The following is a 21,668-nucleotide window of genomic DNA, read 5'->3' as shown; positions in this document are numbered from 1 at the left end:
CTGTTTTTTAAGTCTTAAATTCTCCATTCTCTTTCCCCCCTTTCCCCTTTCTTCCCCACATAGAATTACTTGTTCATTAAAGATGGCTTCTTCTTTGTCCCGATCTTCTTGTTGTGCAGTCTTTTCTTGTTGTTTCTCATAGTTACAAATCTCCATTTCTAAGAATTGAAAAACGAAGCCAAAAGAGCCCTTCCCTTCTTGTGCCTCTTCTTTATATTTTTTAAGTTCCATTTTCAATTCATCCAGAAGTGATGCCAATGTAAAAAAAATTTAAACAACCACCCAATTGTTTTTTGTCATTCAAATATAATAACCAAAAATCCAAAAGTCACCAAGCAATCCAAATACACACAAGCTGTTTCTTTTTACACTTTCTTCTTTTTTCACTTTCTCTTCCTGGGGTTACTATTTAGTTGCAAAGTTCCAGTTAAAATGTATCTTTTAGAAGTCTTATTGAGATTTTACTTTAAATTCTTTTGAAGTCCAGGCAGTCTCCTCCCTCCAGATCCTGCCCTCATTCTTTTCCTCTCCCTTCCTGCTTATAGAATATTTTTTTTTTCTAGTATCCAGAAATCTTTATTGTCCCTTTGGCATTTAATTATATTTTCAGCTTAATTGCCTATTGATGCCAAAGTGGATTTTTCCGATTTCTTATTCAGATCTCTTAGTTGTCAGTGTAAGGAAGGAGAGAGAAGGAAAAAAAAACTTTCCCTTTTCACTTTCTTTCGCTGCTTCTGACTCTTCTTTGGGAGCGATGTTATCTTTTATAAAATTTAAATTCCAGGGTACCTTAGTTGTTGCTTTTTAACCCGGTCAGCCAAAACTTTCACTTCTTATCTTCCTCCTGCACTTTCTTTACCGGTTGAGTGCTTCTTTGAGGTGGCCATTTCTGATCACCGCTCCTACCGCTTTCGGGAAAGGGAGTTTGGCCAGCTGAGGAGGAGAGATGTGGCTCCCCTCGACCCTGCTCGTGATCTCCCCCCTCTTCACCACCTCTACGGGGTGGCTTAGCCCCAAAGCCAGCTGGCTCGGGGCGCTCCAGCGGCGAGCCCAGGCAGAAACCGCGCACGATCGCAGATTCCTGCCTGCTGCCAAAGCCCTGCAAACCGGAAGTCCTGGGTGGCGTGGCCAACTTCACGTCACTCATGTCAAAGAGTGCCTTGCCTGGCCTCTCCTCACCTCAAAGAGATACAATTTCCCTGTCTATTTATTTACTACTACTGAACATCCAAAATACACTTCTCATCCACACTGCGATGAGAGTCCAGGATGGATATGACTCCTTCCCTCTGACGTCACACAGCTGAGTCTGCCACTATATAAAAAGCCAGCCCCTAGCTGGCTCCCCAGCTTTTGACTCAGCTTCTTGTCTATGAGCTAGTGTCTCTGGAAGAAGTTTAAAAGAGTTTAAAGTGTTTAGTGTGTTACACGAATTGCGAATTCATCAGAAGCACAAAAAGCAGCTTCTACACACTCCCGGGATTCCAGTTGAGCTGTGTTACAAGAAGAGTGGGGATCCCCCCCTTAGAGGGAGGTCAGTCTTTGTTCCCTGGTTACTCCCAAGGGGTCCCTCCATCTCAGAAAGGCTTTCCCAGACAACAACAGTTCAGTTACCCATCTACCCAATCGGACTGGGGCGAGGATGAGGAGAGGGATTACACAAACCCCCCTGAACACAGTCGCTCCTCTGTGTCAGAGGAGGAGGAAGGGAAGATCAGGGATCCCAATCTATCTGAAGAAGAGGGGCTTAGATCTGATAAAAAAAACCCAGCAGTGGTTTTTAAACCTTTCCTGTTCAAACTGCTTCTGCACAAGGCCCTAGTCACTGCCCAATTAAGTCCTAAGGAGGTCGCTCCAGAACCCGAAGTGGCTTCCTCTAGCCACAGTGACTCTCTTTTCTCAAAGCCAATGTACTTCCATTCCCTCTGTTATTTCTGGATTTGGTTAAGGAGCAGTGTGCCTCCCCTGGGGCAGGGCCTCAGACTTCATCACACGACAGGAGTTTTTACAACATGGGCCCTTCCTTGGCCAATGCTCTTCTGGTTTCAGCTGTGGATGCTCCGGTGGTTGCCTCATTTTCAATATCAGGCACCCCCACTGCAAGACGTTTTCTATCAACTTCAAGAAAACCCACCTCTTCCCAACAACCAGATTGCTTCATCTCGGTGCGATCATCAATACATCACTCTTGCAAGGTCTTTCTCTCCCCAGAGCATGAGAAGAACCTCAATGACTTCATCCTTCAGATTCGACGGCAGCGCACAGTTCCCTTGTCCCATCTATCCAAGCTCCTTGGGAAAATGATTTCCTGCATCATCCTGTGGGCCTGTCTCCATGCCCGGGCTCTTCAATGGTTTCTGCTGCCTTTTCAATGGGCAGGAATCAGTCACACTTCCACCAGGGTTCAGGTTCCACCACAGATCCTTCACTCCCTCAGGTGGTGGGAGTCTCTGGCAGTCTGGAAAGGACATCCATTCAAGGAACCAGACATAATCCTGCTCACCACAGATGCCAGCTTTCAGGGATGGGGGGCCCTTCTAGCTGGCGATATAGCCCAGGGGAGTTGGTCTCAGGTACACAGGGCCTGTCCCATAAATTGGCTAGAGCTCAAGGCCATCTTCCTAGCCCTGAAGCATTTCTGGAGCGGGGTGGCAGGTTGTCATTTGCTGGTCATGACAGACAATGTGGCCACAAAGGCACATGTCAACAGACAGGGGGTCCAGGGTTTTGATGAGGGAAGCAGAATGCCAGGGGCAGTGGGCAGAGAGTCACCTTCTTTCCATCAGGGTGGACCACATTTCAGGGGTCGACAACACCCAGGCCAACTGGTTGAGTCAGTCCAGAGTCGATCAATCAAAGTGGAGTCTCCATCCTTCTTTGTTCCTGGATCTGTCCCGCAGGTTGGGAACACCAGCAATAGATCTCTTGGCCTCTCCTCAAAATGCTCAGGTAAGCAGATTCTTCACCAGATTTCCAACCCAGGGAGTGGAAGGGACCAATGCTCTTTGGAGCAACTGGCCACCAGGTCTCCTCTATGCCTTTCCCCCTCTTCCAATTATTCCAGCAGTCTTTCAGAAGATGTTGGAGGAAAATGCAGAGCTAATACTTCTGATGCCCCATTGGCCCAGGAGACTCTGGTTCACCGATCTGGTGAATCTGTCTGTAGCCCAGCCATGCAGAATTCTGGCCAACAAGATCTCCCTCCATCAAGGAGCATTACTCCACTTGGACCCTCAATGGTTTCACTTAGCCGTTTGGCGCTTGAGCGGCAATCTCTAAGGGACTCTAACCTCCCTGACAGGGTGATACAGACCATCCAGGCTTCCCGTAAGCCTTCCACTACTCGCATCTACGATGCTACCTGGAAGGTCTTCTGCACTTGGTGTTCAAAGTCTGCCCGAGATCCCTCTTGGGCATCTGTTGCAGATGTATTAATGTTCCTTCAAGAGGGGCTAGATCAGGGGCTAGCACCTAACACCCTTTGCCGTCAGGTGGCGTCTCTGTCACTAGTGTTGTCCTGGGAAAAAATTACTCGACATTATCCCAGCATCCTTCAATTCACAGGTTTTTGAAGGGGGCTTCTAATCTTCACCCCTGTGTAGTTCACAGGTATCCCACATGGGACCTTCCTAAAGTGTTGCAAGCCCTTAGGGGACCCCCGTTTGAACCTCTTAGGTCTGTGTCACTTCAATTTATGATCATTAAGGTGGTTTTTTCTGGTGGCCATTACTTCGGCCAGGAGATTGTTGGAACTAGAGGCACTCTCAGTTAGACAGGATCTGTGCATTTTCCATGAGAACAGGGTGGTTCTAAGGCTAGACCCTACATTTGTTCCTTTGTTTTTGGTTTCATTGGGTGCAAGACATTGTGTTACCAGATTTCTGCCCCAAGCCACAACATGAGTTGGAGCACAAGTGGCATACGTTGGATATAAGGCGAGTCCTCCATATCTACATCAAACATACTGCAGCCTTTAGGAAATCCGAAGCCATGTTCGCCTCTTTTCAACCTACGTCCTTGAGGAACAAGACTTCCTCATCTACCACTGGTAGATGGATTAGAACATGTATCTCTAAGGCCTACTAGACTTTGTCCCTACCGGTACCCAAGAACCTTATGGCCCACTCCACTAGAAGTGCTGCTACTTCCGCCACCTGGAATACCCAGGCGTCACTTGAGGAAACCTGCAGGGCGGCTAACAGGTGTCTCCTTCGCCATTTCTACAGCACTATCACTTGGATTCCTTTGCTTACGCTGAAGCAGCATTTGGATGAAGGATACTACAGAAGATTGTCCCACAGTCGGAGGGAGTGGACCAGATGATGGCCCTCCCGTGGACATGCAGGCTTTGGTATGTCCCATCCTGGACTCTTGTCGCAGCGTGGATGACAATGGGCGTTGATAAAATTACCTGAGAATGCCCTTTCTATCTACGCTGCAAGAGAGTCCAGCTCCACCTTTAGGCATCTGGTCTTGGTGGAGGGGGGGGGGTGATTTAATTTTCACGGTTTATCTCCCAGCGACACGTTACATCTATCAAGCATCTTTGCCTAAAAGCTGGGGAGCCAGCTAGGGGCTGGCTTTTTATATAGTGGTAGACTCAGCTCTATGATGTCAGAGGGAGGAGTCATACCCATCCTGGACTCTCTTGCAGTGTAGATAGAAAGGGCTTTCTCAGGTGATTATACCAACGCCCATTTATATATATATATATATATATATATATATACAAAACCGAACACTTCAACAACAGAATAATCAGAGAATCCAGAGATAGAAAAACGCCCACACAGCATGAATAAAAGAGATGACACCTCCCGCCTACCAGACATTTGGAAACCCTCCCTCATGAACAGACGAGTACCTAACACGAAGAATGACTCCAGACCCACACCCACGAGGGCCACACAAGATGCCACCACCACACTTCCACGTAAAAAGCAGACTCACACCCACACAGATGAGACACGACCACGGACCAGAAGCCGCACTGCAGCTGCATTACTACCCACTTCAAACCCCTCCGAGCCATACATGAAGCGAACTGACCCCCACCATGAAGATGCTGCACGACCACGAACTCGAAGCCAAACAGCAAGATCATAGCTCACCAGCTCAAATCCCCCAGCAACTAAGACTAACCTGAGCACAACCAAGCCCCCACCTGAACAGAACACACCTCCAGCCAATCAGAACACGGCCAACCCCCAACCAATCAGAATACAGCCAAACCCCAACCAATGAGAACACACCCCCACCCAATCAGAACACAGCCAAGCCCCCACCCAATCAAGTCATACCCCCACTAGCAGTTAAAAGGAAGAAGCAGCTGAAAACTCACATCACTCTGAGAAGCACAGAGCTGAAGACACGAGCCTGAAGATGATGAATGAGACTTCATCGAAATGTTGCCTAAAGATCCATATATATATACACACACACACACACACACACACCTATATATATATTTGTTTTCTGAGGTTCTCGCGGGTTTTTATATGTGGATCTTTGGTTATTCGGGTTTTCTCCCGCGTAAGATTGGAAGTATCTAGGCAACGTTTCGATGAAGTCTCATTCATCATCTTCAGGCTTGTGTATTCAGCTCTGTGCTTCTCGGAGTAATGTGAGCTTGCAGCTGCTTCTTCCTTTTAACTGCTAGTGGGGGTGTGACTTGATTGGGTGGGGGCTTGGCTGTGTTCTGATTGGGTGGGGGGGTGTTCTCATTGGTTGGGCCTTCAGGCTGGTGCTTTCGGCTTCGTGCTTGTTCGAGCAAAGCATGATCAGAGCTGCCGTCTCTCTATAAATACTGGTGGAGGTGTGTGATGTGCTGTTAACAACCACAGTGTTTGCTTAATGACCACAAGGTTCACTTAACAACCATAGTGTTTGCCTAACCAGGGGTCTGGATCTGCAATCTTAAACACTCAAAGAGCCATTTTTCTATTTTCTTTTAAACGGGTATCTCTCTCTCTCTCTCTCTCTGTGTGTCTCTTTCTCCCCCACTCTCTCCTCTATCTCTCCTCTCCCTCTTTCTCTCTCCTCTCTCTTTCTTTCTCCCTCTGTTTCTCATCTCTTTCTCTCTCATGTCTCACTGTCTCACATACAAACATCTTTCTTTCTTTCTCCGTTTCTCATCTCTCTTTCATCTTTCTCCCTCTCCCTCTCTTTCTCTCCCACCAGCTCTCTCATTTCACTCTCCCTCTCTCCCCTTCTCTCTCTCTCTCACTGTTTCTATCTTTTCTTTCTTTCATTCTCTCCCTCCATTGTTTTTCCATTTCTTTCTTTCCCCTTTCCTCTCTTTCACACGCACACATATGCGCACACGCACAAGCGGATACCCTCCTGGGCCGGGATCACGGCAGCAGTGGGGACAGCGACTCCTCCTCTCACTGCCACCACTGCATGCTCAGGTGAGTAACCACTCGCTGCACAGGAGAGCTAGAGCTCTTTCCCTCCCTGCATTCGGCAACGGCAGTTGCTCCTCCCCGTTCCCCTCCTTCCTGAGCCAACATGAAAGGGCACCACAAAAAGAATCACAAAAAGCAGCCAGTGCAGAGAAAATGTATGGGGTGTTTCAGCCACTTGTCTCTCTCCTTCTTGGCTGCTGGGTGAAGCCATGTGAAGAAGGGAATGGTAGCTTTAGCAAAGGAATAAAAACTGATTTCATGCCCCTCAACACCCGTTCGTGGCAGAGTTGTGGCAGAGCAACTTCTCCCTCGTTGGGCGTTAGCCAAGGAGGAGCAGTATAACCAGTTTTTATTCATTTGCTAAAGTTGCCATTCCCTTCTTCACTTGGCTTCCCCCAGCAGCTGAGAGGGAGAGGGAGAGGCAGTGGCATATCTGTGTGCTGCTGCTCCTGCTAGCAGGGCTGTAGAAACTGGAAGGGAGCATGTTGCTTCTGGAATACTAATGGTAGTATAGTATAGCTTTCTCTTTCTTTCTCCCTCTCTGTTTCTCATGTGTCTCTCTCTCTCCCCCACTCTCTCTCTGTGTCTCTCTATCCTCCATGGCATTGGTCAGTGTCTCGGGAGAAAAGTCACTCATCTCTCCCCCCCGCCTCAATTGCTCTTGCTGGGAGTAGTCTGTCTCGTGCTGCCCAGTACTTTTAAATTTAGCGCTGTGCTTCACAAATGAGGAGAGGATGCCGGCACTTCCTCATTTGTGAAGCACGCTAAGTTTAAATGTGATGCGCAAGGGGCAGGCTGCAGGGCAAGGCCGCAGCCGACCATCTTTCTCAGCCCTGCTTCTCCGAGAGAGGAACCCGCCTCTGCTTAACTGGCTGTTCTGCTGCTGGAGCAGTCAAGAGCAGGCCAGGTCAGATGAGCAAGAAGCTGTCGCACTGTAGGCCCCAGCAAAGGCAGGCAAGTAGGCTGGGCCATGTGGTCGAAGCAAGGGAGCCAAAGAGCAGCTACAGCTATGCCACAGAATAAGTCTAAGGCACCAGCCAAGGTGTGCAAGTCCAATAAGTAGTGGGGGTGGGTGGGGGGACCAGCCAGAATTTTTACTACCGGTTTGCCCAAACCAGGCCATCCTGGCTGAATCCCACCACTGGTTAAATTCCCTATTGATCTCATTAATTATATGTAAACATTTGTTTCAAATTATCCAGATTTTGTCCAATAACTTGAACAGCCAAAAAGAACCTCATATGAGCTAGTGAAAAATGAACTTTCTCACTACATCACTGCTATTTAAAGTTGATAACTTGAGCTGAAAGAAAAGCAATTTTGTAACACTAAATTCTGGTTGAATGCAGGTTTGTTCTTGATTTAGCTGCACAAACAAGCAATTTACAGCTTATTCAACATGCACTACATAAGCAAATTGCAACTTGGACTGTGCTTCAATCAGGATAAAGCTCCTACACTTCTGAAAGCATTTTACTTTTAATTAAAAATCTGCAACAACTGTAGTCTTTCAAATAACACTAGCAAACATTCTCCAGATTACTCTGCAAGCTAATATCAAGGAATAAAACTCATTTATTAGGTTCTTTGTTAAGGTATTGAGATTTAATAGCTGATCAGCTGTTGTAAGGCTGCTGTAAGGCTGATGCAATGAGGATAAATCAGCCTAGTTATTCCCACTTTAAGATTGAGGATTGGTCCCATGGGGTTTTACCACTTTAAGAAGCTATCTATCTACCTACCTACCTACCTATCTCTAACTATATCTATATTTATCTATATGTATCTATCTATATATGAGAGGGTGTATCTCTCTCTCTCATGTTCTATCTCCATCATAGTTCGTGCAGAATAAAGAAGATTGATTGATTGCCAGGTGTTTGCCTACCATGTATATGTATGTATATAGCTGTCTTGTATATAAACCACTGTTAAAAAGCATAGCCTCTGTGTTCTGTGTTTTGCTCCTGGGTTGTCTCACAATAGTAGTCACACTGCAAACACTCTGACATTCTTGGTGTAGTTGATTTGTTTTGGAAACTGACACTAGGCTTAATGGGCTGATTCAGGAAAGTAGTTCTTCAATTCTTACATTACACTGGGTTGCCAAATGCTATTTTCAGAGTTTAGAGCTATACTAGCTCTTAACCCCAGATATTTGCAAGATTCAAACAGATTAAGCTACTAGCATGTTTATTCCTAGCTGCTAACCATCCATCAAAACAATTTCCTATGTATTTTCTAAAAACTCACAGATAAGGAGACTCACCCATTTCTTCACTCAATCCACACTTGCTAAGACTTCTCACAAAATGATGTGTCTGACTGATATGTATCCATGATCAACTCATTTAACCTACTTTCTGGACTGGAACAACATACCAAATTATGAATAAACCATAGGGCAAGATTCATATAACACTTCTGCTCAACTAAAACATGGCTATCTACTCAACAACACACACACAAACAAACAAACAAACAAATAAAAGAATACAGAATATAAAATGGTTCCTTATTACTAGATTGTTATACATTACACTATCCCCAACATCCTCCTCTTAGTACACACATACACATTCAAATAAATAACACTACCATTGGTCCAGAGGTGGTAATCAGCAGGTTCACCAGAACTGGTAGCGGAAATTTTGAGTTCTGAAAACTGGCAAATACCGCCTCTGACTAGTCCCGCCCCCATCTATTCTCTGCCTCCCGAGTCCCAGCTGATCGTCTGGCTCTTCTTTTGTTGCCCTGCATAGGAGAACAGAGCTGGAAAGCAGTTTAGTGGGGTGGAAGAGAATGGAGATTTTACAGTATCCTTCCCCTGTCACACACCCCAAGCCACACCCACCAAGCCACGCTACGCCCACCAAGCCAAGCCCACAGAACTGGTAGTAAAAAAAATTGAATCCCACCACTGAGTTGGTCATTCCATAAGGAAATTGCATCATCAATATGTGAATATTGTGTTATGTACTGCAGCAAAAGTAGTTCGAGAAAGCTAACAATCCATTTCCCTTCCAGATGCTAAAAGGCAGCCAAGCAACATTATTCTCTCATGCCTATGAGAGGAAGAAAGACGTGTGCAGAATTTTTATATTAACCATTTTCTCTCTTCCATGCAATCAACAGCATTCAAGACAACTAAAATTTAATTTGAACCATGGCTTCTTCAGGGCATAGGACAGAAACTCATGTGACTTAGTAAAATAGAGAACTGATTTAAAAGCAACCCTTAAATATATCCATTGTAAATCAATCATAAAACAGCTGCCCAAAGTATAGTTCTTCCCTGTCCCACAGGAAAGACTTGATCCCACAGATTTAAAGCACAGGATGACAAATTCATAAACAATAGTATGATAAAGGAAATAATGTCTCCAAGGAATGGTGAGTTCTTCCTTGGAAGTTTTTAGACTGAAGCTGCATAAGAACCATCTATTGGAGCTGCTCAGTCTCTCATTTTTGAGATCAGAGTTTGATGGTCCACAAGACTATTAAGGTAGTTTTTTATTGTGAAATTACATTCACAGAATTTGGGCCAGGTTTTTATTGCACAATTCCTGCATCTTATTCCTGATATTTCCCAAATAATCCAGACGTTGCTGGCTTTCCTTACAATTCTCATATTTCTACCACACCTTCTGCCTGGTTGCTATCCCAAAAATTGTCTGTTAATGAAAAGGAAGAGAGAGAATAGCTCAGGGTCCTAGATTTGCAGGCAACGTTTCAGCATAAGCCTGGATTCATACACAATATTCTTAGACAGCTGTGTTTAACCCATGATTTACTTGCTGGCACTGCATAAAATCCAAATAATCAACCACACAAAGTTCATACTATGCACTCAGATAACACAAAGTTGGATGGTTTGTAGCTGAAAGAATCAACACCGATTCGCCTCTGCGCATGTCCAGAGCAGTTGTAACAGGGCTTTCCTGGAAGCAACTGGTTCGTAAGAGTGGAGTTGGCTCATCGGAAGATTATATTTAAAACAAGCTTCTTGGCATTTTTCTTTTTCAAGGGGGGAGGAGGAAGGGTTAAGATATATGAACTGAGCAAATTCACAGAATGTTTGAATAAGGAAAAGGCGTGTTCCCATTTCCCTCTCTCGGGAATGACCTGATACTCACCATCGGGTATTGTCGTAGTAATGCTCCAGCACCGAGTATCCGAAGAAAGAGTTATTGGGTCCTTGATAAATCACGGGATGATCCAGATCGATGTTATAGGAATAAACCAAGGCCACGGAAAGCGTCGCCACTAGGACTTTAAATCCACTCCGCTTGCCTTCCCAGGGAAATCCAGCCATTCTTTAGTTTTCAAAGTGCGCCCCTTCGCACGCCGACTAAGAAAAGCCCTTTCCTGCGGCAACTGAGAGCTGTGTGGCCGCCTGCCTGCCGCCCGCGCTTCGGCTTTGAGGAGGCAGGATCAGCAGCAGAGAACAAAACGCCTTCGCAGCAGCTTGTAGCATTCAAACAGCTCCTTCGCCACCAACAAGAAAAAATGGGAGAGGGAGCGATTAAGCCAAAGCCCCCGAATCCGCGTCGTCCAAAGTCTCGAGTAGCAGCGAAAAGCGCAGCTAGCGAGAGTTTAGACTCCTCCTGAATCCGGAGCGCTACTTCACGCCAACTCCAGCCCAGGTCGCGTGGGGCCACAGTCCTGCTCTAAGACGACGCCGTTTAACAAAACGCCGTAGCCATGGACGCCCTCTGGCGCCCGGTTTAAGAGGCAATTCCCCTCGGAGCGTTGGCACTCCGTGCTGAAGATGAAGTTTTAAATTCCACACTGCGTGGCTGTGCTCGCGCAACTCCACGGCGGTGTAATATTGGGGTTGGAAAATATATAGCGCAATGCATTATACAAAAAGGCACTCGATTGTGCGGATGAAGGCAATTGGGTATAACAAACCATGAACTAGGACTGAATGATGGGAGTAATGTATTTTTCCTATTTTTAGCAGACCATAAAATCATTAATATCCATGGTGTTGCCAAATATTCCCTTGCTGGCTTCCCATAAGCAAATTGGAAGCAGCAGGAAGTCAGAAACATGACATCCTCACTTAACTCAGGTTGTCCTCATTTAATGACAGTAACAGGGCCTGCCATTGTTATGCAGAGAAATAGTATGACATCATACTTTTACAACCACATTGTTTAATGATGAAAATTCTGGTCCCAATTACCACTTAAATGAGAACTACTCACAAAAGCCTAGATAAAGAAGCTGCTGAAATAGACTGTTAAATAGACTTAAGAGAGACTTAAGAAGAGGTTTGGAAAAGTAACAGCTTTTATTTGTACAAAGAGGTGGGTGGACTTTTTCCACAGCATACAGACAAGCATGCAAGGAAAAGACCACTCCCGAGAAGAGTGTGATCCCAACATCTACACTCACAATCAGAGACAAAAGTTTGTTACTGTTGTGAATCAATAAAAAGTAACTAAGACCAAATGCAAAGCGGGTTTTGGAAGCCTGCACACCTGATTGGTCCTTAAACAACGAACAAGGATTGGTCCATAACAAGTCCCTGATTGGCCAATATTAGGACACTTCTTATTGGGTATTAGTTGAACTTGTTGCACATATTATTGGTTAATAGGGTAGCAGCCAACCCTATAAAAGGGTTACTGCTGCCCATAGCCTTGCTCTGTTCTGTTCTATCTACCGTTATTAAAGAGTTGAAGTCACTGGTCAGATGTCTGGTCTCCATTATTCTCCAAACTTAACAGTTACCCAATGTGGGCAATGTCTTGCCCATGTCCCCCTTATCTATGGAGCATTCTTTGCCCTGTCCATGCCCTGTCCATGCTTTTGTTATCTTACATAACATTCCTTGTAGCCTTGTGTGTTTGTGCTCCTGGGCAGGGCCCTGCCCTGGCCCCATTATCTATGGAGCAGGGTGTTCCTGGTAACTCCCTGCTCTATCTTTCTTATTTATTCTCCAAGGATGTGCCTAGCTTTGAACCAAACAAGAGAAGTGAGATAGCAAAAGTTAGACTAGTAGTAAATATTACAATTCTTAATAAGCTAGAGTTACAGAATTAATTCCTATTCCTAACAATAGCAAAGTAGCACAAGCAATTATTAATAGAATTATTAATAGAAACAAATAGCAAAGGTTAGATTGATTCATGTCACTATGTCCCTTTATTCCTCTCTTTTCTTTACAGCAGGATGTTTCCTGTCAAGGGTGGACTAGGGGAGCATATTCCTTGGGGATGATTTTAAGGATCATGATTTGAGTTGGTCTATCAGGGTGGTTGGGAAACTGAGGAGGTTATGACTGTCATCCCAGTGATGGTAAACTTAGAAAGCCTCCAAAGGCTAAAAAATAATAGGAACTCAACCCTTTTCCAGTCAGAAAAAGATCCTGCCACACCAGTTGAAGTCAATTGCCCAAGTCCAAGTCTACACTGGGGCATGACCAGATTTCCCCACATTTATCTCCTCTATAGCTTTGTCCAGGTCATCAATTTTATAAACAATGTGTGAGATTAGATTTTCCACATACACATCCTTCTTTTGCCGACAAATAGTGTAAAGCAAATCTATTCTCATATATTACTGTTTTAAATTGAGAATGCTGTTTAGCTATTAAAAGCAATAGTGATTTCATTAGTTATTATTTCAAGCATTGCCTATAACCTCATAATTCTATTCAGCATATAAATGAGAATTCTATAACCATACATTCCATCTCTCACTCAAATAGCTGATCCATGTGTCAGGATTATTCTTTCAGGAGGCCATACATCATCTTTCCAATCTCCTATTTGCAACTCTCTCTTAGATCTGTGGCCTACTTCCAGTGGTATATTAACCATTAAGCAGGCTAAGCATGTGCTTAGGGCACCAGATCCAAAGAGAGACCATAAAGTTGAGAAGATGGCTTCATTTGTAGAGTATGTACAAAGGAGGGGGGCACCAAGATTTGTCAGTGCTTACAGTGAGCCTTAATCTGCCACTGCCTACTTCCTTTGTAAACAGGTACACCCAGTCATTCAAATTGTTGTATGGGCGGTAGAAAAAAAACCTAACTTTCACAGTACCTAATATACATGCTCTATAGTATAGAGTCTATACCATCAGCTAGGCAATTGCACAGTATCCCTCTTTGGGCAGGTTAGAATTCTGAACAAGGCCAAGGGTAAACATTTGGTCCATGGCATAGATGAATTTGTGTTCTGCAGAACATGACATTCCCACTGAATTCCCTCCATGATCGATTGAACCACTTTTGCAGTAAAATTAGTCCTTTGGTTGCTGTTTACAAGTTCTATTATCCTATATTTAGGTATTATCTGTTCCAGTATAATATTGGTGACTATTGATGCAGTGGTTCTCATGGCTTTATAAGCTGCAACTCATCCAGTCATGATCCACTATCACCAATAGATCCCCAACTGAGTTAGGTTAATAAAATCAACTTGAATGCATTGAAATGTTCTCACAGTAAATGCCACCCTCCCCCTTTATGTTGTAGAACTTGTTTATTAACTCTTTTAAATATGATACATTTGTCACATATATGATTAGGTACTGTATACAATCTACAGCATCCACATGCTTCCAAAAACAAATCACATATTTGCCTTCCATCAGGTAATACCCATTTGCCTTCTCCATGTTCTATGGCTCTCATTTTCTCTAACTCCTTCTTCTCAATGAACATTAAACATTCAGTTCCTTCTGCCGCTGCTATCCTGGCTTCCAAGTCAGCTAATTACTATCTCGAGCTTCAAAGGAATTCAAAGCTTGATTTAAGGCATACAATTCACAAGTCTGTGCAGACCAACTTAAAGGTAACTTTCTAGCTTCTATCAAATCTTCTCTTCCTTCTAATATTGCATAATATTGCTCTTGTTTAATGTGATAATTGGGGCATTCAGTCTTTATCTGGTGGCATATATTTTTGTATTTGCTTTTGAAGTTGGCAACAAGACTAGATTTGTTTTTCCGCCAATGTGATTTCTTTTTGGATTGAAGCTTCCTTATTGTTATGGGTAATTTGTGTTTTCTAGTTTTGGGGGTTGTTATTGATACATATAATTTGATGACTCTTTTGACTTCAAGTAAAAATATGTTGTAATGGTCTTCAACAGTATTGCATCCAGTGAATAGAAGTTGCCAATCAAGAGATGAGAGATCGTTGTCTATAAGATCATAGTTGCCTTTTTTGAAGTTATAATTGGGGATCCTGTCGTTATGATGATTTTTCTGTGGACATATGTTGAGACAAAAGTCAATCATGCTGTGGTCACTGTTGGAAAAGGGTTCTTTAATTTGTATTCCGTAAACTGAATTCAAACTATTGCAGAAGATGAGATTGAGGCAGTTGTTAAGTCTAGTGTTGTTGGTTACTAGTTGTTCGAGTCCCAGATTTGTTACAGCATTTTCGAAGGTTGCATGTATGGGTTCATTTTTACACTCATTTAGGGTCCAGTTAATATGAGGTAGATTGAGGTCACCAAGAAAGATATAAGCATGTAGGCAGGATGTTGCCCATGTTAGTAGTGAAGTTAACTTGTTTACATTTTCGATGTCATAATCAGGGGCCCTGCAACATAGTAAGAATCGAAATATGATATTTAAGGACAGTTCACAGACGATGGTCTCAGGAAGAGACCTGGGTAACTTGGATGTTTTTTAGATGTAGGGACTTTTTATAGAAGATAGCAACATCACCTCCTCTATGGATTTCACGATCTGATCAGTAAACATGATAGTCTCTTACTGTTGTAATGGAGTCAGGGTGAGATGCGTTGAGCCATGTTTCACACACAAATATGATGTTGCATTTAGCCATATTTAGTAAGAGGAGAAATTCAGGTATTTTATTTACAAGGCTTCTTGCACTGAGTAGCTTGCATTTAAGGCCAGTTGCAGTTGGAATAGAGGTAATTAGGGGTATGCGTGCCTAGTTTTGAGTGATGGTGGGTTGGATGAGGTAGGGTTGGATGTGGAATTGTGGGTTGTGTGACTTTCTTTTGATGCAGTCAGCACGGTAGTCAATGTACAGGTCCTTTTCTCAGATAACAGATAATCAGAGTTGGAAGGGACCTTGTAGGTCATCTAGTCCAACCTCCTGCCCAAGCAGGAGGCTCTGCACCATTTCTGACAAATAGCAGTCCAATCTCTTCCTGAAAGTCTCAAGTGACGGTGCTCCCACAACTTCCAAGAGCAAGGTGTTCCATTGGTTGATTGTTCTCACTGTCAGAAAGTTTCTACTTATTTCCAGGTTAAATCTCTCCTTGTTCAGTTTCCATCCATTATTCCTTGTCTGGCCTACAGGCGCTTTAGAAAATACCTTGACTCCTTCTTCCCTGTGGCAGCCCCTCAAATATTGGAAGACTGCTATCATGTCTCCCCTGGTCCTTCTCTTTACTAGACTAGCCAAGCCCAGTTCCTGCAACCGTTTGTTGTATGTGTTAGCCTCCAGTCCCCTAATCATCCTGGTTGCTCTTCTCTGTACTTTTTCTAGAGTCTCAACATCTTTTTTATAATGTGGTGAACAAAACTGGATGCAATACTCTAGGTGTGGTCTTACTAAGGCTTTATAGAGTGGTATTAGTACTTCCCTTGATCTTGATTATATGCCTCTGTTAATACAATTTAAGATTGCATTAGCTTTTTTGGCTGCTGCTGCACACTGCTGGCTCATATTTAGCTGGTTGTCTACTAAGACTCCAAGATCCCTCTCACAGTTACTGCTATTGAGCCTGGCTTCACCCAGTCTATATGTGTACTTCTGGTTTTTCTTGCCGAAGTGTAGACTTTACTTTTCTCTACATTGAATTTCATTTTGTTAGATACGGCCCAGTGTTCTTGTCTGTCAAGATCCATCTGGATCTTGAGCCTATCTTCTAAGGTGTTATCTATTCCTGCCAGCTTAGTATCATCTTCAAATTTGGTAAGTTCCCCTTCTATTCCCTCATCTAAGTCATTAATGAAGATATTGAAGAGTACTGGGCCTAAGTCGGAATCTTGTGGCACCCCACTGCTTACTTCCCTCCATGTAGACTTAGACCCATTAAGGACTACTTGTTGAGTATGGTTTGCCAGCCAGTTGCGAGTCCATCTAGTGGTGGTGCTATCTATTCCACTTTTTTCTAGCTTAGTAAGAAGTAGGTTGTGGTCTACTTTGTCGAATGCCTTGCTGAAATCTAAATATATTATGTCTACAGTATTTTGCTGATTTACTAATTTAGTCACTGTGTTGAAGAATGAAATAAGATTGGTTTGGCATGATCTGTTCTTAACAAACCCATGCTGACTGTTAGACTCCATTGTCTAGATGTTGTTTGACATCACAGCATGACATCCACAGTTCACAGGAGTGGATTCTTTGCAGTATGGATAAGTCTGGTCTTGAGTGAAGCTTTTTACGGGTGGAATTAGTTTTTGCAATGGTGTTTATTGTATGAATGAATATATGTTTGCTGGACTCATTTTTGCAAACAAATCTACAAAATCTTGGCGCCACCGAGCCGTCATTGTATTTGAACTCAGGGCCATCTCTGGTTATTTCAATGATATCTTCAGGAGAGATGTTTGTTGTATTTGAGTTGCTTATGATATTGTGAACTTTGGTGGATTTGATTTTGAGCTGATAGGTATTTGCTTATCTGTGCTGTTGTTTTTTTTTCAAGAGAGGTTAGGCAAAAAAATAGGTGTAATGTTTATTTTGATGAATCTTGCTTCATTCAGAGGGTAGGTCCACTGGTCCCTTCGCACAAGAATAATATGTCCAACTTTTCTCTCTTGTTCGCACAGCTGACTTAACAGTCAACAGCACCTGGAATTGTCCTTCCCAGATGGCCGTAATTTCTCCACCACTCTCCACTGCTTTATCAGGACCCAGTCACCACTCTATGCACATGGAAATCAAGAGGCAGTGTTTGTGGCAAAAGTCCTTTAGACCTTAAAAGAGAAAAAACACCGAGACAGTCCTTGTATATATTTTCTCAGAAAAACATCTTTGAGCTCTATTCAAGGCATTCCCACACTTCCAGTATAAGGCACTCCAAACATCATTTCATATGGTGAAATTTCAAAATCTTTCCTGGGACAAGTTTGAATTCTTAAAAGAGCTAAAGGTAAATATTTCATCCAGGGAATTTGAAGCTCCAACATTAGCTTTTTAATTGAGTTTTTTAATGTTTGGTTCATGAATTCAACCTTACCACTCAAATTTGCATTTCTAGGAATGTGTTATTGCCAAACAATTCCCAATTCTTTCATTATCTGCTTCATCACATGGGAAGTGAAATGAGTACCTCTATCACAATCAATAAATTCAACCAACCCATATCTGGGTATTATATATTCCAATATTATTATTATTATTATTATTTTAAAAAGAATTTTATTAATTTTCAATAAACATAGACAAACAAAACACAAAACATGGAAACATAAAACTTCTTTTTGGAAAGCGGCTTAATCCCGGGTTACATCTTTTTGTACAGACATAACTCAAATTCATGCTCACCTTATATACCATTTCATATCTTATTTACCATTCTATATTTTCTATATAGCTTCTCCCCTCTTTTTACTCTCTTAATTCTATTTTATTTATTTCATCTTGATTTAAATCATTATACTTGTATCTTTTGTCCATTCTTTTTCAATTATCTATTTATCTCTTCTCTTTAACACAAAATTTCTCCTGTAATCACTGATTGAAGTGTGACACCTTTCTATCTTTCCCCTAAATTTAACACTTAAAATAATATATAATTTCCATTCTGATTCTGCTTAGTACATTCTACGTACTACATTTTAAAATAAGAAAATAATACATTTATAGAATAGTTAAAACGATAATCCATAGCAAATTAAACTCTATCATTAAATCTTAAACATTTTACACATTCCCTTTAATATTTTATTGAATCATATAATATTCCAATTTTCTAACTCTATTTCAAATACAAATACTACAATACAGTCTTGTGTACTTTTGCAGAATCTCTTTTTTAATTGTATTTTACCCTTTGTCTCTGAAAAAAAATCTGTTTTTTTACATCTTGTTTCAAGCCTTTGTAACTTCTCTTCCTTTTTTCCCTTCCTTTCTTGTTCAATCTAGCCTTTTTACCCCTCCATCTCTTAATCTCCGCCCTCTTATTCTCCCCTCTCTGTTGTATTCCTCTTTTCTGTTGCTTTCTGACATTGTATCGATTTTTCACCTTATTTTTCCCTTTTTTGATTGTTTTCATAAGTCTTAAATTCTCCATTCTCTTTCCCTTCTTTCCCTTTTCTTCCTCAACTAAAGTTATTTGTTCATTAAAGATGGCTTCTTCTTCTTCATCCCAGTCTTCTTGTTGTTGTAATTCCTGATAAGTAGAAATCACCATTTCCAAAAAGTGGAAAACAGATCCAGAAGAGCCCTTCCCTTCTTGTTCCTCTTCTTTTAACTTTTGAAATTCCATTTTCAATTCTTCAACAGATAATGCCATTGTAAGATTTTTTTAAACAACCCAAAAGTTTTTAGTCTTTCAAAAAATAGTTTCCAAAAGTCCCAAAATCACCAAGCAATCCAAATCAACACAAGCTGTTTCATTTAGCAGTTTCTTCTTTTTATACTTTCTCTTTCTGGGGTAAGATTCAATTGCAAAGTTCCAAAATGTATTTTTTAGAAGTCTTATTACAATTTATCTCTGATCTTATAAGTTCCAAGCAGTCTCCTTCAGCAAAGTCTTAATATAAATTCTTTACCTCTCCCTTCCCACTTATAGCAAAAGAAACATTTTTTAATTTTTAATTCCAATGTTCAGAAATCTTTAATGTCCCCTTGGCTTTAACTTTCAGATTTAATTACCTTCTGTTGCCAAAATGGGTTTTTCTGATTTCCATCTGCTATCTCCGTACGGAAGGAGAGTGAGAAAAAACAAACTTTCCCTTTTCACTTTCTTCCGCTGCTTTTTACAATCTTCTTAGGGAACAATGTATCTTAAGTAAGTTGAATTTCCAGGGTATTTAGATGTTACTTGTTATCCCAGTTCAGCCAAAAACTTTCACTTTCTCAGCTTCTTCCTGCACAATCTTGTCCGGATGAAAGTTTCTTTGTGGTGGCCATTGCTGACCGCCGCTCCACCACTTTTGGAAAAAGGAGTTGAGCCAGCTGGGGAGGGGGGTTGTGATTCCCCTGGACCCCTGCTGGGCCTCCTCTATCTTCAGTCACCTCTACGGGGTGACTATTAACCCCCAAGTCCGGCTGGATCGGGGGCACGCCAGCGGCGAGTGCAGCAGGAACCGTGCACAATCGCAGATTCCTGCTGCCGCCGAAACCTTGCAAACCGGAAGTCCATTCCAATATTATTTTTATAGTCATCTGAGCATTTGCTCTTGCACATGGGAAAGCTTCTACCCATCCAGTCAAATGATTAACTATCACCAACAAATATTTCAAAGTTCCCACTGCTGGCATTTCAGTATAATCAACCTGTATTCTCTGAAATGGCCAAATAGCCAAATATCTTCCCCCCTCTATTTGTTTACACATAATCTTCTTATTTATTCTTACACAATGTATACATTTCCTACCTACTTGCATAGCTATTGTATACATACCTCTACAAATACATTTCCTTTTAACAATTGCTTGTGTTCCCAATTTGTTCCCTCATGTACTTTTTCTATGAAATGCCTCATAATAGGTTTATTTACTATTTGTAATCCCTGTTTTGTTATCCATTTCCCATCTACGTTTTCTACACCTTCTGCTTTCATTTGTTGCTCTTCATCATCTATGAAATCAGGTTTTACATCACATTCTAAAATAGGAATTAATTCCATTAGCTGCATTTCCTCACCCATTCGTGCAGCTTCCTTTGCAGTCTCATCTGCTAATCTATTTCCCACTATCTGTTTTGAATTCCCCTTTTTATGTGCTTCCATATGAATTATAGCCAGCCATTCCAGGCCTTCAGCTGCTTTCAGCACTGCTTTTATAAGAACTACTTGTTTTATCTTTTTTCCATTACTAGTTATAAGTCCCGTTTCCCTCCAAATTTTCCCAAATGTTTGTAAAATCCCATAAGCATATTTGAATCAGTATACCTACTTCATTTGTTAGAAGTTTCAAAGTTTGTAATAAAGCAAAACCCTTGCATGTCTGAGCTGACCACTCAGAAGGAAGCTTGGCTGCTTCCAAAATTTCAGGTGTATCCCCATTAATCACTGCATATCCATTCTTTCTCTGCACATTCTCCACTCAAGAAGACCCATCAATAAACAGATTAACTCCTTCCTCTATTGGGGTATCCTCCAAGTTCTTCTGTACTTTAGTTTGTAAATCTATAACTTCAATACAATCATGTTCAATATCATCCCACTCTTTTCTCTCTCTCCTGAAAGAAATTCAGCTGGATTTAAATTCCTATCAGTTGAGAGAATCAAGTTCTCAAAATTGCTTCATTTAAGAAGTCTAGCATGTGTAAGCCATCTATATGCTTTCTGCATTAGAATTGTTCTAACTTGATGGGGACTACTCACTACCAAAGCACTACCAAAAATTAATTTCCTACTTTCTTCCACTAATATGGCAGTAGCTGCTACTGCCTAAATACACAAAGGCCAACCACTCACCACCAGATCCATCAATTTTAACAAAAATGCTACAGGTTTCTTCTTCCCAGGCCACACTTGGGCTAGAACACCTTTAGCTATACCATCTTCCACTGCCATAAACAAGTGGACCGGTTTCTTTAAATCAGGCAAGCTCAACACAGGAGCTTGTATCAATGCTTTTTTCAGCATCTCTATTCTAGTAACATCATCATCATTCCAAACAACCTCCCAAGGTTCATCATCCAATACTTTCTCATACACAAGTCCACCACATATGGTAATATGAGCCAGGTATCTGATGACATTTCCAACATTTTTCGGATTTATTCTTGAACATTCTTGCTATTCTTGTCGGGGGAAGTGCCACCTGTAAAACATCTTATACAAATTTTCTTTATATGCTGTTGACATTGTCATTTTATAATTTTGAGACCACAATTTTTGCCATTTCTCTAAATCAATCCCATATCCAAAATTCTTCCCCCAAGCAATCATAGTTTATCAATCATAGATGCTAGAAAATACTGGACTAAAATCCACATGTGGTTGGAAAAAATGACAAAGAAACATATAGATTTGAAACCAGGGATATTTTTATTGGGAATTTTACCTGATACATATAGCAAAGATTTGAAATTATTTGAAAGATTTGAAAGATTTGAAAGCATTGCAGCACCA

At 41.9% G+C, this 21,668-nt stretch overlaps 1 protein-coding gene across 4 annotated transcripts in view; it reads right to left on the bottom strand.

The window, feature by feature from the left end:
• Window positions 1–11,113, bottom strand: part of ITGA9 (integrin subunit alpha 9) — a 588,311-nt gene extending 577,198 nt beyond the window's left edge. For all 4 annotated transcript variants that reach the window (XM_087946920.1, XM_087946922.1, XM_087946923.1 and 1 more), the window contains exon 1: window positions 10,544–11,113. In XM_087946920.1, coding sequence (XP_087803046.1) covers window positions 10,544–10,722 — 179 coding nt within the window. In that variant the 5' untranslated portion in view covers window positions 10,723–11,113. The remainder of the gene's footprint in view (window positions 1–10,543) is intronic.
• Between the last annotated feature and the right edge of the window lie 10,555 nt (window positions 11,114–21,668).

The sequence above is a fragment of the Notechis scutatus genome, chromosome Z (assembly GCF_049901735.1).
Source record: "Notechis scutatus isolate UNSWTSFEM ecotype Mainland chromosome Z, rNotScu1.2, whole genome shotgun sequence".
Taxonomy (NCBI): domain Eukaryota; kingdom Metazoa; phylum Chordata; class Lepidosauria; order Squamata; family Elapidae; genus Notechis; species Notechis scutatus.
The sequence above is the reverse complement of the archived record's forward strand: the minus strand, read 5'-3'. Positions and strand labels throughout refer to the sequence as shown.